At 35.3% G+C, this 18523-nt stretch overlaps 1 protein-coding gene across 39 annotated transcripts in view; it reads left to right on the plus strand.

Annotated features, from left to right (window-relative positions):
- Positions 1 to 18523, plus strand: part of ANK2 (ankyrin 2) — a 317165-nt gene that overhangs the window by 174837 nt on the left and 123805 nt on the right. For 34 of the 39 annotated variants that reach the window (XM_027597295.2, XM_027597312.2, XM_027597302.2 and 31 more), the window contains exons 5-10: positions 2508 to 2606; positions 6524 to 6709; positions 7158 to 7181; positions 9994 to 10092; positions 11317 to 11415; positions 17849 to 17947. In XM_027597295.2, the coding sequence (XP_027453096.2) occupies positions 2508 to 2606; positions 6524 to 6709; positions 7158 to 7181; positions 9994 to 10092; positions 11317 to 11415; positions 17849 to 17947 (606 nt within the window). The remainder of the gene's footprint in view (positions 1 to 2507; positions 2607 to 6523; positions 6710 to 7157; positions 7182 to 9993; positions 10093 to 11316; positions 11416 to 17848; positions 17948 to 18523) is intronic. The other 5 variants (XM_027597294.2, XM_027597319.2, XM_027597322.2 and 2 more) reach the window with 1 other exon arrangement.

The following is an 18523-nucleotide window of genomic DNA, read 5'->3' on the forward strand; positions in this document are numbered from 1 at the left end:
AAGTCTGAAATTAGTCTGACGAGGTTAAAACCCAGGTGCTGGCACTGCTGGTTCTGGAGGCTGTAAGTGAAAATCTCTTTCCTTTGGATCACATCCCCTCCTTCCAACTTCAAAACCAGCAGTACAGTGTCTTCTCTCCTCTCTGACCTCCTGTCTCACTCTTATAAAAACGCTGTGAGGGGCGCCTGGGTGGCTCAGTTGGTTAAGCGCCTGCCTTCAGCTCAGGTTGTGATCTCAGGGTCCTGGGATCGAGCCCCGAGTCAGGCTCCCTGCTCAGCGGAGGGTAGGCTTCTCCCTCTCCCTCTGCCCCTCTCCCCCTGCTTGTGCTCTCTCTTGCTCACTCTCTCTCTCAAATAAATAAATAAAATATTAAAAGAAAAAGGAGGGGAGGATATGCATACATGTTTGCTTGGTCATGCATTACATTTAAAATAAATAAATTAATAAATAAAAACCCTGTGATTCCATTATACCCACCTGGACAATCCAGGATAATCTCCCAACCTCGAGATCCTTAATTTAGTCACAGCTGCAAAGTTCCTTTTGCCATATAAGGTAACATTTACAACTTCCAGGGATTAAGATGAGGGCATATTTGGGGGCCATTAGTCAGTCTATCACAGCGTGGGCATGGCAACAGACCCTTGAGAGAACCCAAAGACGGGAGTCTGAGCAAGCACTGGCACTACACGGGGGCGCTGCATAGGCAAGGATTCTGGGTAACTGCATGCCTGGTGTGTGGTCTGGAAGCAGGGGAGCTGTGGGGATCAGGGTGGGCGTGTCCCCCCTGGGCCTCTGGATCCCCAGCTCAGCTCAGCTAGAGGAGGCCCCTCTAGAGCCCAGGATACCAGGGCAGGAGCCTAAGAATGGTACATTTCTTTTCCCTATTGATCCGGCAACCACAGTCCGTCTCCCTTTCTCCTAATCTATACACAAGATTCTGTCAGAGGAAAACATGTAAGCAAATTGTTTTACTCTATTAAAAGTTCTTTTTTTTTTCTTTTGCATCCTGCTTTTTACTTGTCATGAAAGAGCCCCATCCCACACCCACTCATTGTTTTTAACCATCCTCACTGGCTTTCCCTTCCTTTGAATCTCTAATTCTGTCCTTCCGCCACCTCTTCAGTGTTCTTAAAATACCCAAGATTTCACCTGTTTGCTCTGTTTTAAAAAATATGCTATCCAGCCAGCAAGTTATTCCTGAATCCTACAAAGTTGTCAATTTATTCCTCTTACAGTATTTCTCAGTTTTAAAATTTCCTCCTCCATTTGAAGCCTGCAGATTTTCTTTTATAATCAAATTTAAGATGTCTTTTCTTGTTCTCCTGTATACTCTGTATTTTTATATTTTGCTGGGTCTTAGCCATTTTAAATAATGTTTCCACACTTACACAATGCAGATAGAAGAATTTTTCAAAATAGTTATTTTTTCTCCTTTTAAGTTTTTGAAAATCCCTGAAGTCTCATTTATGTTTTTGCTTATTCTCGTTAATGCGTGGAATTTTTAAGGGAATCAACGATGTTTAAGACTCTGACATTGTTTTGAGAGAATTGTTAGATTTGAGAGTTTATGAATTATTCCGTGTTTTCTATTTTGTTTTTACAAAGTTTTACTTTTTTTTTACATGAGGTGTTACCTATTGCAAAGGATCTGATAAAAAGAAAATTTGCCTATTTAAACTTAATTTTAAATTCAAGTTATATAATTTCAGTGATTTTTTTTAAACTATGACTACATAATATTGTTATAATATTACCATAGTATATGCTTCATGAGGGCAGATGTCTGTCTTATTACTGTATCCCAGTGATGTCCCGGCTACGGTGGTCAGATTTTAGTAAATAACTGAATAAATGAATATGGGAATTAATGAATGATAGAATTTCAGAACAGCTTTAAAAAACAATATAAAGATGTTCAGGATAAACTATGCCACTTCAATTGAAATACTGAAACATAGGGTTGTTTTTTTTTTAACTTTTTCAATCAGATTTGCAATCACTCCCAGCCTGTTTTGGAATGAGCAATAATTTATACCTTTAAAGGTACTAGCTAAACAGTGTACATTCAAGAGAATGGTGGTCCATTTACATAGTTTAGGAATTAATAAATACAGATGATATTACATAAAGAGTTTGTATAGTGAGAATTTGATGTATGTTATAGGATTATATTAGGAAACTACATATTTTTAGCTTTAACAGTATTAGGTGATGGGAAAAGTAAATCTCTGAAACTGAAACGAAGACAGGAAATGAGGAAAATATTGCTTCCATGTCACTTTGTCCTCATTCTTTTAGGAATTGTGTGTGGGAATTGGTTCACTCTGATTATAGTTAGTTTTATAATAGTAAATATATGTATAATTCTTCGTGGAGGTATGTTATATGTTTCAGCATTTCAGAAGTTTACTCCGTAGTATTCTCTTTTTCCTTGTCTGGTTATTCTTCCCTAGTTTAAACTTTACAAATGGTTAAAGATGTCTTTTTTTATTGTTTGCCCTCAGAATGGCTTCACTCCTTTATACATGGCTGCCCAGGAGAACCACATTGATGTTGTAAAATACCTGCTTGAAAATGGAGCTAATCAGAGCACTGCTACTGAGGTGAGACTGTCAATCCTATAGGTTCAAATTCTCTGATCTTAATGTCCACATTCTTTATATCCACCTGCAGGGGATCTCCATTATCTTGTCTAAATTACGCTCGGAATGTTCACGTTGCTTTTGTCATCTACAACAGTGGCCATAAACGAATGACCCAGTGTACACAGTTGAATGAGTTTATGCCTTGATTTGGGATTCATGTCAATTTGCTCTTACATGAGCTCTGGCTTCCCTCAATTTGCCCTTCTCTAGGTTTGGGGAGCTTGTATACTATTCTAAAATTTGATGACAGTAAATTCTACCCATCTCTTTTCATGAATATTTTATCTGTTAGGATCCAATTCAGTTCTTTAAAGGAATAATTCTTAATGATCAGAAATGATTGGTAGGTATTTGTGTTAGCACGATTTTACGAGGAGTATGTCACGAAGAAAAAGTTCACATTTTCTGAAGCGCAAATTATGGCACAGAGTTGTGTGACTATGATTATAGCAACAACTAAACAGAATGTTCAAAGTCAATTCAGTATGAGCATATTCAGGACATCTAGACATAAGAAGGGGTTAGAGTGGGCCAAATTAGAACATCACTTTCCTTTTCCTATGCATATCCTCCAGTAAACAGAACTTGCTTTGTTATTCCTTCCCATTTTTGCCTAGGCAGATTAAGGAGCAAGTTCAGTGGTTGCTTAGAACAATGATTTTTAAGTGATGCTCCAGAAACCCTGGAGTTTGAAGAAATTGCCTCAAGGGGCCACCAGAAGGTTGGAAGTGGGTGACACAGAAGAGAAGGGGAAAGAGTTCCACTGGGCCAGGCCTCTCCTCACTCCTTTCAACCAGATCATGCAGTCTTTGTTTTTCCTTTTTCACATTCTGTGCCTCCACTGATAAAACTTTAAAACTCCTGACCTGGAGTGGAAGATGACTGATAGATGTTTGTCACCCAGAAACTAACTTGATAATTTTTAATGTCTAATATGACTTCCTTTCTGAACAATTCAGTCTTTAGGTGAAATAAACATGAATTCCCTCCTACCCCGCACTCGGGGAAGAGATCATTGTAATCTATTAAATCCATTTCCAGTCCCTTTGACGGAAAACTCTTTATGGAGCCAATTGCAATAACTTTCTGACAGCTTATTCTCATTAGTTATAAACAAAATCCTGATTTTTCCTGACTCGACATATATAAACTTAGTTGATTAATCCCCCACTGCTGACCCTAATGATTATCAAGAAACACATATATGGACAAACCTCAGCACATTCCCTTATAGCCTGTCATTCTGCAGAAAACTACTATCCTTACAGAGCTTTATGGCTGATTATGGTTTGATATTTTGTTGTATTGCCAAACACCTTCTACAATCTCATGTGCACATGTGTGACTATGCCTAAAGAAGACATTTACTCTGAACTGACTAGTAGACTAATTTGTAAAAATTAACTACTAATCAAAACACTGTGACCACTTTAAAAATCAGGTAATTATGAGACTATTCAATATGGCAATGAAACCCATGTTTGAAAATAAATATTTAAATATTTGAAATTTCCTATTATTATAGCAATTAGCATTGGTAAATAAATGATGAAAAATGAAGCTACTGAATTTTAATAGGAGTTTCTTTTTCATAGAGTTAGTTGAGGTACTTGAAAAAATCATTTCAGATATTTACCCTTCCCCCATGAAGTGTGGATTAGAATGAAATCGTTGTGGTGGATATCCAAAGTTAAATTCTCTGAGGGGAATCCTCTGTCCCTCCAGTACCATTTTTATAACTCTTTACTCGCCTCCTTCTTCCTGAGTGTTACCAAAATTGAAGGCTAAAAACTTTTTAATTAGGTTCTGTACTGTCAGCAAATGCATTGTCTCTAAGAAAAAACAAAGTCCGCGCTCTTTTTGTAGAAACTCTCACAGTGTTGCAGTGGATAATCAAATATGTATATGATGATAAGCCTGTTCTTTCCCCCTTCACAGAGTGCTTAATTTGTGCCAAACAAAGTTCTAAATTTAGGCTACTGTTTTTCATTTTACAACACTACATGGTTTACTCTTCCATTATATTAAGTGATGTGTTTATTTAAAATTCAATTCTTATTAAAACAAATTCAAGTCCTTTTGTGGTAGTGCAATAGGAAATCATTTTTGCTCAAAACAATCTACAGTTTGAAAAGATTATTGTTGGAAACAAATCAAGTAGTTAGATTATGGTAAATTGCTCTTGTCCCTAAAATGCAATCGTTAATATACGATCCTATTACCCTCATCTCTTCTATGAATGGAAATTTCTAGCTGAGACTTGTTTTCAAGTTTTTGTGGAGTGAGAGAGGTTTTAACATAAACAGAGCCTTTCTATTTATTTGCCACCTTTCCATTAACTGAATACCTGTTTCTAGACAGAAAACATGGCTTCCAACTTTTCTAGCATGGTTATCCATCTACTCCTAAAACTCTTCTAACCTTGATGATCTGTGCTATTTTTTTTTAATTATTTTCTAAGTTTAGAATTAAAAATCTGTTTGTTCATTACCTAGCACATGTAATTTTATATCTAAATGATTTAAATAATATCAAATTCACCGAAGTGCAAAATTAATGAATTAGCCTTATTTACCAAAAGGTTTTAGATTACATTATGCCCCAAGCTTGCCAAATTAATTGGTAACAGACCATTCCATTGATAGTTATTGTTCTCCCTAATCAATACAGGGATATTTAGCAACTTGCATAGTTAATCACATAATTTATTTCCCTGTCTTGGCTACCATATCTTTGATTCTCAATCAGACTTGTTCTCCATTATCTCTACCCTCCCCACATTTTCCTTTCTATAAGGTGGTATTACTTAAGGTTGGTTCTAATTTTTATTTTCCCATTCTAAACATACATTTAAGCACATCTTATGTGCAGTATGCTTTGTTAGGGAATGCAGATGTTTTTCAAGATATGTAGAACAGAAACTAAGAAAACAATCTGATGAAGCCAGTCCATAGTATGGTGAATGACTGATTATCAATTGCTTTAATCTTTTTTTTAATAAGTTTCAGAGGTATAATTTAGTGATTCATCAGTTGCATATAACACCCAGTGCTCATTACATCAAGTGCACTCCTTAATACACATCACTCAGTTACCTCATCCCCCCAGCCACCTCCCCTCCAGCAACCCTCAGTTTGTTTCCTAGAGTTCAGCATCTCTTATGGTTTGTCTCCCTCTCTATTTTCATCTTATTTTATTTTTCCTTCCCTTCCCCTATGTTCATCTGTTTTGTTTCTTAAATTCCACATATGAATGAAATCATATGTATTTGTCTTTCTCTGACTGACTTATTTCGCTTAGCATAGTACCCTGTAGTTCTGTCCATGTCATTGAAAATGGCAAGATTTCATTCTTTCTGATGGCCGAGTAATATTCCATGGTGTGTGTGTGTGTGTGTGTGTGTGTATAAATACCACTTCTTCTTTATCTGTTCATCTGTCAAAGGATATCTGAGCTCTTAACATATTTTGGCTATTGTGGACATTGCTGCTATAAACATTGGGGTGCCTGTTCCCCTTTGAATCACTATGTTTGTATCCTTTGGATAAATACATAGTAGTGCAGTTGCTGGGTCATAGGGTAGCTCTATTTTTAACTTTTTGAGGAAGCTCCATACTGATTTCCAGAGTGGCTGCACTAGCTTGCATTCCCACCAACAGTGTAAGAGAGTTCCCTCTTTTCTGCTTCCTCGCCAACATCTGTTGTTTTCCTGAGTTGTTAATTTTAGCCATGCTTTAATCTTCACAGTAATATTTAATCCTTTTGCATTGCTTCTCTATCTTAATTATTATTTTAAACATTAGAGGCATTGCTGAGAGTTGAATCCCATGCTTCCAAAACTTAATGGAAGATTTTTTCTTCTTCCATTTTACTAGGATGGCTTCACGCCACTCGCGGTGGCACTCCAGCAAGGACACAACCAGGCAGTGGCCATCCTCTTAGAGAATGATACCAAAGGGAAAGTGAGGCTGCCAGCTCTGCATATTGCAGCTAGGAAAGATGACACCAAATCCGCTGCACTCCTGCTTCAGAACGATCACAATGCTGACGTACAATCCAAGGTAAAAGCTGAACACATTTGTGGAAAGGAACTCTTCGGCTGCCAGGTTCCTCCTGGGGGATGATAAAGAAGTAGGCCATGGTGATAATGCAAAATTACTTCCTTCCGGTCATCGAAAGAAATAAATTACGTTCAGAGGTATTTCAGAAAGAAGGGGACTGTCTATTGGGTATAGTAACAAAAAAAATTTAAAGATAATTTTCTTTTAAAGATGAGGTTCAGCTTTTTAGAAATTTGCTTATTTATTCTCTTTGTAATCAAAAGTAATACAAGCAGAATTTTAGAAAGATAAAATTGTATTATGTAGTGTTATGGATGTCTCTTTTCTCAGTAGAATGTATTTTGGCATGTTGAAACAGTGTATCCAAGTACAGCGAGCAGATTGACCGTTTCCTTCCTTTGCACTGTGTAATAATCTTCCCTCTTTTTCCCACACAACACTGCTTCAGATGATGGTGAATAGGACAACTGAGGTACAGTATTATGGTTATACCAAAATATATCTTGTTTTTATTCATTTTAGTTTTTTGCCCAATTAGAATAAATGCTCACTAATTCATACTAATGGGAATTTCCATTAGTAGGAAATTTAAAAACTTTTCCTATAATTAAGGCAAATGAATCATTCAAAAAATTTAATGTAACATATATCAGAAGCTATTTTTTATCAGTGAAAGTATTTAAATGGCTTATTAGAATAGAGCGTGAAATGAAACTCTTCCTTAATATGTATCTTCTGAGTGAGCTTTACTATTAACTTTTTGCCAGTTAGAAATATGATCTTCTTTTAATGAGATTTCTCAGGTTAGAGTTTAGCAAAGTGAAATTTAAGGTTTCTTTGCCACTGTTTTATCCTTCTATCTCCTTGCAGTTGCCCTTTTTTCCCCATACTTTTTTAACCACCTTGTATATAATCAATAGTGATATTGAGCATATCATGATCAAGGCATTCGCTTTTATCTTGCTAAGTCTTAACAATACTTGATATGAAATCATCTATTTTCCACATACCAAAGTAAGTCACATTGATCCCCAGGAACATTCAGTTCAGAAGCCTCTTGGTATTTTGTGTGTGTGTGTGTGTGTGTGTGTGTGTGTTTAGCAGTCTCTTCTTGACCATTGCTGCAGAGAGGCACGAACACAAACATTGTTGAAAGTATATTGTAAAAATTAACCTGTATTCAAAGGCAAGTGACTGTGTAGGTTGATTTTCGCTTTGTTGAGGGGACTCTTTAGACTAACATCTCATGATCACTGGGTTGTGGACCTGGAGAGGTTTTGAGCATTCATTTAGTTTTTACTGAGAGTAGTGTATTTCTAAAACTAACATCTTGTTTATTAATGAATTTACCTATTGATAGGATGTGAATATATGTGATATAGATGTGAATACTTGAGTTAGTATATTATTTCTTCTGTCCCATATCTGTGCATGGAACTTAGGACATATATTTAAAAAAAATGCCCAGTTGCTTGGTAAAATTGCTCAAGACTGGAATCATATAAATTGATGTCTTAATTACTGATTTTAATACTTTTCATTTTTTAGGTGATTTTTGGTGATTGTTTAAGAGATATTTTTGAAAGCAATTTTGGCTCTAAATATTCAACTGCTGTTGAAAGCAGCAGTTTGGGGAGATTTGTACTGAGTTAGAAATATTTCTTTGAGGACAATAGAGTAACAAAGAGGGGAACCCTTCCATTGATAACCCTGTAGAAAAGTGAACTGAGCTTTCTACCTTCATGGCAATCAGGCAAGAGTTCGTCTGAGGGGCTTATACAGGCTTTGTGTTGGATGCTCCAAAAGTCTGAGTCTGAGGCATCATCTCGGATGGTTGATGAAGCTGTGTCACACAATAAATTGGTTTATTTTTGCAAATGAGAAAAATAATTTGAAAATTATTCACCAGCAATCACTATGGTTTTTTTTTTCTGAAATTAAATTGTAACTTAAGGGATAGACTTACATTCATGATATGTCTGGATGACAGGAAATATCAAGATAAAAATGAAAAACTTCCAGTCAGTTATTTCTTAAAATACAAAAATTTGACATTTTATAAAACAGCCTGGTTGTAGACTGATTTTTCCCTCCATTTTGACATGAATATTTGGCATCATGTAGACACAAAAATCTCTTTACTGCAAGTGTGGGATTTGGATTGATAGGTACTATTCTTATTTTGTGTCTTGTTTCGCTATAGTCTGAAATTATTTGCAGCTAATTTGGCTGATAGCACAGAGGAATTTCTATTACCTAAAATATCCAAATGCTATTTAGGACATTTGAAAAACAAAGTTACCAAAAACTGTTTATCAAGTGAATAGGAAAATAATGGTTGTAATTTAGATAATATTTCTTAAAAACAATATGTAAATCAAAGTTCATTTCATATAAAAGGGAATGATACAAAATAACTTCAAAACTGCAGGATTTGATATCCAATTCTGTAAGAACAGTCTTTATTGTTCCTATCATCTCTTATTTGAGTAAAGAAAATGACGAAATTATGGAGAGCAGGGGTAATACATTTTTGCATACTTTAATAATAAAAGAGTTAATACACTTCTATAGTGAAAATGGCATGGCTGAATTTTTTTTCTTATTTGATATTTACACTGATGCCAGGTATATTGTTTAGTTTTTGTTTTTTAAGTTTTTTTCATTATAACAACCTAGTCTCACTAAACACAATTGTTAAAGAAGACAAATATGACAGTGTAAATGATGTGGAATGAATAGTATATCCTCTGTAAGAGTTTCTCATAACGTTTTCATAGTTCCAAATACACAATGCCAACCAATGCTGGTTTTTTGTTTTGTTTTGTTTTTTTGTTTTTTGTTCTTATTAAAAAGCCCCAAACAAAACAAAGCAGTAGCTTTGAGTCTTTCTCTGGAGAAAAATTTTTTATTCATAATTATGTTAATCCTATGGCTAAAACCTTATGTTGTTTAATCATACTCTGTTTGTCTCTAAAGCTAAACCAACTCAAGAAACATGCTTTTGTATAAACAATAAATCTCGTAAACAGATAAATCATTAAGCTAATTAGAGATAGTGTTGCCAAGAAATGCAGGGTATTTATCTACCAGCTTATATAGTTAGTTATTTACTATCTTATAGCACTAAAATTTAAAGAGCCTTATTAAAGCATTTATTATCTTAATTGTATTGCTCACATATTAGGTAAACAATTGCCATGTGATTTTCTTCACTAATCCAGGGACTGCAACATACAGAGGTGAAATGCTTTACCAACTGTTATTTTCTTTGCTTTCCATAGAGTGGTTTTACCCCTTTGCACATTGCCGCCCACTACGGAAATGTTAACGTGGCAACTCTTCTTCTAAACCGGGGAGCTGCTGTGGACTTTACAGCTAGGGTATGGATTAAAATAGTTTCTCATTTTAGTTAGCAATGAATGGACATTTTACTAAAGTAAAAATGAACAACAGTAAAAATTTGTTTCTTTTTCCTTGTCTGGATCTGTGCTGGATGTATTAGATTTTTCATTTTTTTCTTTGAATCACACGAAGTCATCATGACCAAAGAAATGAAAAATAAGAATGTGTCAATTAACACGTACACAGATCATTTGCGGCAGTTAAGGAGGATATTAGTTCTGACATCAGCATGAGTAGTTATATTTAAAGATCACTCCATGAATCATGAACGAGGAGCTTCAAGTCAATAAAAAATTAAACTGTTAGAACATTAAGTTTCAAATGTATAAGTACATTTATACAGTGTTTTAATGATGATGGGGCACACAATTTGACAGAAAAGTGTTTTTAATGAATTGAGAGTGTGCTTGTATAGTCTTACCAAAATACATAACAAGAAATCATGTTGCATTATATGTTTAATGGTAAGCTTTCACTGGAAAGAATTCTCTTACATTATAATTACAACAGTGTACTTAGTATGAATCAGTAAATGCAATATTTGAATATTTGTAAAATTATGACATACAAAAAGTCAGGTATATATTCTTGCCATAATGATGATAGAGGATAGCCAATAAAGTAAATAACTATAATTCATATATATGGTGTTTTGTCCTGAGAAGTCTTCTGTATTGAAACGATGTTGAGTTATTTTCAAGTTGTTTTTCATACTGAATTATTCTGAAGAAGGTGTTTTAAGAATCATTTTTCCAATGGCTATTGAATGTGCATATATGTATTCTATTTTGAAGCAAAGGAAACTTTAAGATCCCAGAATCTTTCAGTGCATGGATACTGTAATGATAGACTTTGCCTAGGGTTCAGTCCTAACTAGAATCTGAAATTTTTTTTCTTATATGAAAGCGCTCCCTTTGGCTCTTGACAATGTGTACAGTGTAATGTGTATATTCGATACATATGTTGTAGTTACGGACTAACTTAGTTATGCAGTTTCATTCCATTTTTCATTCTCTAACTATAGTGCTTTGTGGTTTGTGTGCTTCTTTTGTCCGGTAAAAATCAAAGACATTGAAACTTTAGTGACCTTGAATCAAATTACCACATAGGTCACAGCCTTCTTTGTGCCCTCTAACACAAAGTCTTCACCATCATGCCCTGTCATACCCAACATGCTTTTGTTTGGTCTTTCCATGGTGTAGAATGGAATCACTCCTCTGCATGTGGCTTCCAAAAGGGGAAACACAAACATGGTGAAGCTCTTGCTGGATCGTGGTGGTCAGATCGATGCCAAAACTAGGGTGAGTGTCTCTGTTCTTTCAATTTCCTACCATTTTTGTTTTTTGTATTCTTTAAGCAGGCACCTTAAAATACCAGTCTCGAAATATAAGCAATGTATTTTCAAGGAAATTGCTTTCTTGGATTCGATTTAAATCTCATACAATATTTAAAGTTTTCTCATTGTCAAGTAGAATTAGTATTTGCTGAGAAGTGCTGGGGAAACAGAATGCTAGCCCCTCAATGAGATGGTTTTTCAAGTCCTTGCTTATTTTGGGGAACAAAGATAAAAGATTGAGCTGAAGCATCTCTGATTATTAGCTATACATTTCAAAAACCCAAACTCATAAGCATACATTATGCTATGAGGGTGTGGCTTTTACATAAAATATGTGAATACATGTTGATAATCTTTTGCTTCTAACTTTCCAATTTTTAAATCATTTTTCTTAAGTGATTATGCTATACTGACCTGAGCAGGAGATCTGCTATATGCTTATGGAACAAAGGCATCTGGTTATTATGTTGCACCTTTACTCATTCCCATTTGGTAAGAGGCCATGCCCTTCATTCATTTCAAATTTGTTAAGTAAAATATAAATCAAAGTTTTATATACTGCCAACAAATAGATGATAAGATCGACAGGAGAATATAATTGTTCAAAGTGCAGCCTCTGAAGGCAGACTACCTGATTTCAAATTTACTTCTACTACTTACTAGCTCTGTGATATTGGCAGTTTACTTATTACCTCCTCTGAACTTAGGCTGATATTGGTACCTATCTCATATGGTTGTAGGAGAATTAACTCTTAGATATTATTATTTATCTTTTTGAAAGTTGTGTGGGTCAATTACTTAGCTATTCACAATTATTTATTATGTTAATAAAATTATATGTAGTTACTTCCTTAAACATTAAACTAGTACTTTGGTATTAGTTCTCTGGAATAGATTTGGTTAATCATAGACTTCAGCAAAACTTTAAACATTCCTATAATGTGAACATTTTGAAATATATGGTGTGAGAAGTCTGTAAAAGATAGTGATAGGATATGTCCCTTATGCATTTTATCTTCACTTTGTTTAATCCTGGGACTTTATATTCTCATAGTCAAAGGACTAAGGATCAAATCTAGTTCCTTTGCAAATCTTGAGGGTAGCAAATATTTTTATTTAATAAGCCTTATCATCTTTGGGCATCTGGGGACTACATCAGTCCCAGGCTATAGATTCTGTTTTTTTTTTTTAAGATTTTATTTATTTATTTGAGAGAGAGAGTATGTGTGCACATGCACACAAGCATGGGGAGGGGTGGAGGGGGAGGGCAAGAATCTCAAGCAGTCTCCCCGGTGAGTGCCGAGCCAGACCCCAGGCTGGATCCTAGGACCCTGAGATCATAACCTCAGCCAAAATCAAGAGTTAGACACTTAACCAACTGAGCCACCCAGGTGCCCCCATAAATTCTGGTTTTTAATGACCTCAGGAGATGTTGCTTTCTTAATCTCATTTCTCTAAGACATTTGGTCCAGAACATCTATGTCATATTATCACGTGGGAGTTCTGGAGTGGTTTGCTTTGTCTGTCAAGATCTTTGTTGTACTGTCTACTGTCTTTGCATCAGAGTTTTTTTATGATTTTACCCTTTGCTTTGTTGACATGCCTTTTCCCTTGCTGTGCTGTAGGTATGCAGAATTTGGAACAATTATGCACAATAATGCATGCTTTGCCTACTTGTTCTTCATGTTTAAAGGAAAGACTTTCTGTGCCTCCTCTTTTAAGTACATTACTAACATAATGTCTCCCTTTACACTTCTCTGTTTCTATTGAGAATCTCTAATAATTGAGAGTACCAATGGAAAGAAAGCACTTGGTAAATGCAACAGAATTTTATCTCGGCCAATGTCTTAAGGATCCACATTATTCTTACTGATATTTTTCTGGAGTATTCATTCATTTTTGAGGCAATTGATTTTATTTTTACTGATCATTGCAATATTTGCTTCGTTCTGTAAAATATGTTCTAATTTGCATGGCCTACATACATTTGCATATGTAATTTAAGTCTAACTCCAAATAGTGCATTTTCATAAAAAGAATACTAAGATATGGAAAGAAATGGACTCTTATGCTATTTCTGCCATTAAATAATTATTCTTAAGCAAGTTAATCAAATGTAAGCCTTGGTTCCTTCTGTGAAGGGAATATTTGGACTGTATTTCATCCAGTGCAGCCTTTAGATATACAAATAAATTGAATTTCATTCAAGATTTTATAAAGCAGAAATAGAATTTATAATTGTACATTGTGTGGGCATTCTGTTCATTCATTCCTTAAATGTAAGTCAAAGTACTTACTCATCTCTAAGAAGGTAGGATTTTAAAAGCAGTTGGATTCTTTTAATTCTGTCTCTAACCAATATGCCTATACCTTTTTTTACCAAAAACAAAATCAGGTAGGAGGTAATACTGAAATCAAGGGCTGTGGTCTGGAATTGGGAGGCTAGTTCTGGAAGTATAATACTGTATTATTAAAACAAAGGAATCTGGTTAGCTTTTTCTTTTGTCTTTTGAAAATATATTTTAAAATAGGAAAATTTTACATTTACTTTTGACCATCTTTTTAGGTAGTACAATAGAGCTTCTAGATAAGGAACTAAAAATAATATTTTTATTTCATTTCTTTATCATAGGGGTCTCAGTTTCCCCTAGCAATCATATTAGTCATAATCATTCTGAATCTACTATATTCTATCAAGAATTTTCCATTTGATCTCATTATTTTTCTCATTTATAAGGTTTTCATTATCTGGAAACAAGCAAGTATGTAGAGGCTTAGGGGTAATTAATAAAAATCTTACCCACTGTTTCTTCCCCACTTCTACCAGCACTTCGTCAATCATTGAGACATTTTGCATCTCATTGACATTCTCACATTGACTAGGATTTAGTGTGAAACTGAGACATTTTCACTAGAGTTCTGGTTCTCTGGTGTCTGAAAAACCTCATTTTGATGTTAAAACAGAAACTTTATAGCTAATTAAAAATGATATTATTAATTCAGGTTTTATTAAGACCATTATTCTTTTTTATTTTTAAGCATTTATTATTTAAATGTGGAGATACTCCATATAAGGTTAAAATATTGAAATACATGTTGCAATGCAAGCAATTCAAGTATACAAAAACATTAAAAGATGATGAACAAAAACCAATATATCAGGGAAAGGAATCACAATAATTAAAGCAACAATAGTGGCTACCAATTGTCATACGCACGTGATGTTCTAGGCACCCTGCTAAGTACTCTACAAATATCATTTTATTCCCTCTTCCTAACAGTTTATGAAGCTGTATTAACTGCTTTTAGGAAAATATGGAGGTCTTTATTTGAGAAATGAGACTACCAAGGGGAAAAATGATTTTCAAAGGAGTTATGTAACTTGACCTAGGACACACGGGGTCGTAATTAGCAGAGCCTGTGTTAATACACAGACCTCAGGAAACATCTACAATCTAAGCAGAGAGGGAGGAAGGAAAAAGATAAGGAAAGAAATCGTTGTAAAAAGCTAATGCTGTGGATTACCAGCTGGAAAAGTTGTGTCCCTCTCCTCTTGATTGATCTAACCTTTTATCTAACCTATTATCTAACCTATTATCAACATCATAGTGTGATATGAACTGATTCTAGTGAAAAAAAAAAAAAACAAGGAAAGGTACTCTGGGGGATGGGGGAAGTAACCTTCAAATACAGTCTTAAGTATTTAAGTTAAAGATATTGAATAGATCATTGCCCCTAAGAGTTAATAAAAAAAAGTCCTTGAATACAAAACCTTGATACAAAACCTCTTTTGAGGGGGCACCTGGGTGGCTCAGTCGTTAAGCATCTGCCTTCAGCTCAGATCATGATTCCAGGGTCCTGGGATCGAGCCCCACATCGGGCTCCCTCCTCGGCAGGAAGCCTGCTTCTTCCTCTCCCACTCCCCCCTGCTTGTGTTCCTGCTCTCTCTCTCTCTCTCTGTCAAATGAATAAAATGTTTTTTAAAAAAAGATTTTTTTTGGCAAAAATGAGATACTGTACTTACAGAAAATATTTAAGATCTATTCAGATTGAGCATGTTGGGAAAACTGAATTTGATATAATTCCCATATCCTTTATAAGGGCAATTAAATGACATCAGATTTAGTATCAGTGTAATCGTTATTACTCTTTGATGTTCTTATGGATTTATTTAAGTGTTCTTCATATTTTCCTATTGTTATTCTGAGAGTATTTGAAGGTTTCAACATGATTACACAATGAATCTTTCATGTATTCCATAGAAAAACAATACCTTTTCTAAAAATGATTTAAGGCAGAGTCCCCACATCTTTCAACCAAGGTCATGAGTTGAATGGGATAAGAAAAATTACCCTATTTATATATTGTGAAGCTGAGCCTCAGAAAGAATCATCCATGGTGGCTGACCTAAGACTCACGCCTGAGTCTCTGTGATTCCAGAGCCCAAATGCTGGACCATTGCATGTAATGCCTTCATTCGAGATGTTGGATTTCTCAAACTCTATTTCTCCATAAAGCCCCCACCAAGAATCTGATTGAGAAGTCAAGCTATATCTAATAGTTATATAACTTAAATAGCAACTAATGCTCCATACTTCCACCACAAAGTATGCTATCAAGATACAAAAGCATAATCATCTTAATCGCTTTGCCTGCACAGTTTCTTTTTTTAGGCCTCTCTCTGGCAAACTTTAAAATAACTCAGCATCCCAACTACAGTAGTTAAATAGCTTTTTTTTTTTCCTGGAAAGGCAGTCTTTTCATGCTAAGTCCTACATATCCCAAATTGCAAGGTCTATTTTGGATATTCAGTATCTCAGTACTAGCTAAGTAGATTTAACAAAGCAAAGTATCATTCTAACTCGAGGTCCTAACCAAAAACAGAAAGCACGTTCACATTTGATCATTTGAATATGATCAAGTCTATCTAAAGGATAGATAAATCTATCTAAAGGATCTATTTCTAATATTGTGGGTGGACTGTAGGGAATGCACAAGGGAGAGTATAGTCTCCCTGGAGCTAGCAACAGCAGGGCTCATTACCAACCCCAGGCCTGAAAGGTGAGAGGGAGGATACCAGAACTTCAAAGGAGAGAGCTGGATGGCCGAGGCTGCTTTGGATGGAGCATAACCTTTGGTAAAGAGACACAGCCAGGCTAAGGAGATCCTCTGCAGAGTGGCTTCCCTGTCTTGCTGCGTTTCCCATACCCAAGCAGAAGCCAGAGGGCAAGGTAGCCCCCTCCTATGATCTAGAGAGCTTTTTCTGTCAGACTTGGAGCAGAGGACAGAAAGGTAATGCATGGATCTGGAGGGTAAAGGGAAGATACCTAGCGTAGAAATCCCCAGAATGTTGGGACAGGAAGAGTGTTGTAACAGAGACACAAAAGATAGGCTGTTAGAGTTCTGGATAAATCAGAAAAGTCCTCTTAACTGCTCACCATCCCTCATTTTCTCTGACTTCTACCTACCTTCTCAACATCTTTCCCCAGGACCACCTTTTTCCCCGTAAGCTTCAAATCTTGAGCTAATTTCTGTACTCAGAATTTCATTTTCTCTCTCACTTATTGCCCATTGTTACATTTTGCCTGATATTACCCACCCACTCTCCTTTCTGACCATGCCACCCTAAAGAGAAATAAAATCCAAAAGACAGAGGGAATTCGAGGATTGCTCTGGAATCAGAAACTACCTGAGAAATATCAAGGTCAGAAAGTTGTATAAATAACATAACATAGAGTTGGGCCATAATTTTGTTTGACACCATTTTAATGCTATTATGGTTAATAGCCAGTTTTATCTCTGAGAAATAATTATGTAGTTTGTATTGAAAAATATATGTGGAAACCTTTAGAAGAATGTGAAAAAAATGTCTATGAGCAACAGGGAGCGTTTTAGGAGGATTTATAAAAATAGTGACAATTCAAGAGATCAAAGATGGACAGATTAGATTAAGAAGAATTTGGGGGGTAAAAATTGTATTAGGACAACCAAAATGAAAACAGTTTAATGATATAATCTCGGGGTTGTGGTTACAAGCAAGTGGGGCTTTCAAGTTCAACAATTACAACAAACTCCACTTTTCCATCTTCCTGAATATGAAAACACAGGACCAGCAGCATGTTTTACAATGAACTTCCGCACGTGAGATTTCTCTTGCCCTCTCCCTCTCCATTTCATCCCTATCTTTCTTTTTCTCTGTCTTGCTCTCTGTCTAAATCTCTGTCTTGTTTTCTCTCTCACTCTCCTCTATCATTTAACTAGTAGCAATTCTGTGACTGATCTATTGAGGCAGTAGGAATGAGTTCAGGAAACCTCTTTGAAGTGGCAAAAGAAACAACTTGATTTTTTTTTTTTTTTTTTTAGTTAACTCCAGCTTAATTCTTTAATTCTTTTGGCAGGATGGGTTGACACCCCTTCACTGTGCTGCAAGAAGTGGGCATGACCAAGTGGTAGAGCTTCTGCTGGAACGGGGTGCTCCCTTGCTGGCAAGGACTAAGGTGGGTTATTAGGGGTAAGACGGGATCTAAAGACCTCTTTAAACCAGTCTTCTGAAAATCTCTGTTCTTCTTGAAATCAAAGCATCAGTCCAACGTTTTCTAGTTCCTCAATAATTGTGTGCTACGAATGAGGGATATATATCAAACTGTTTGAAAATTATTTAAAATTAACAAATTCAAAATTAAAATTAAGATGTATTGATTGTATACCTTCAGGTTCTTCCTATGTTTTTATCTGCTACTCTTGCTACAGGTGGACATTTGAATATATTTCTATTATATGTAAATGAGTGTATTATATATAAATGAGAATATTTCTTACATTCTATAGGTTTGTACTTTTATGATTCTCTAAGATGCTGTAAAATACATATAAAGTTGTCTTTTAAAGTAGCACAATTAGCAATACAAGATAGTCTTTTAGCTCTCCAGTCTTTATCTCTTAGGCAATACTAGTAAAAAGAATTACTTACCAGTGGTGTTGGATGATTATATTTAGGATTCGTAGGCGGTATGGAAAGCACAATTTAGGATAGGCCATGTACAAAGAACCATTAAACAAGCATAATGTTCTCT

This window comes from Zalophus californianus, chromosome 2, assembly GCF_009762305.2.
Source record: "Zalophus californianus isolate mZalCal1 chromosome 2, mZalCal1.pri.v2, whole genome shotgun sequence".
Classification (NCBI taxonomy): domain Eukaryota; kingdom Metazoa; phylum Chordata; class Mammalia; order Carnivora; family Otariidae; genus Zalophus; species Zalophus californianus.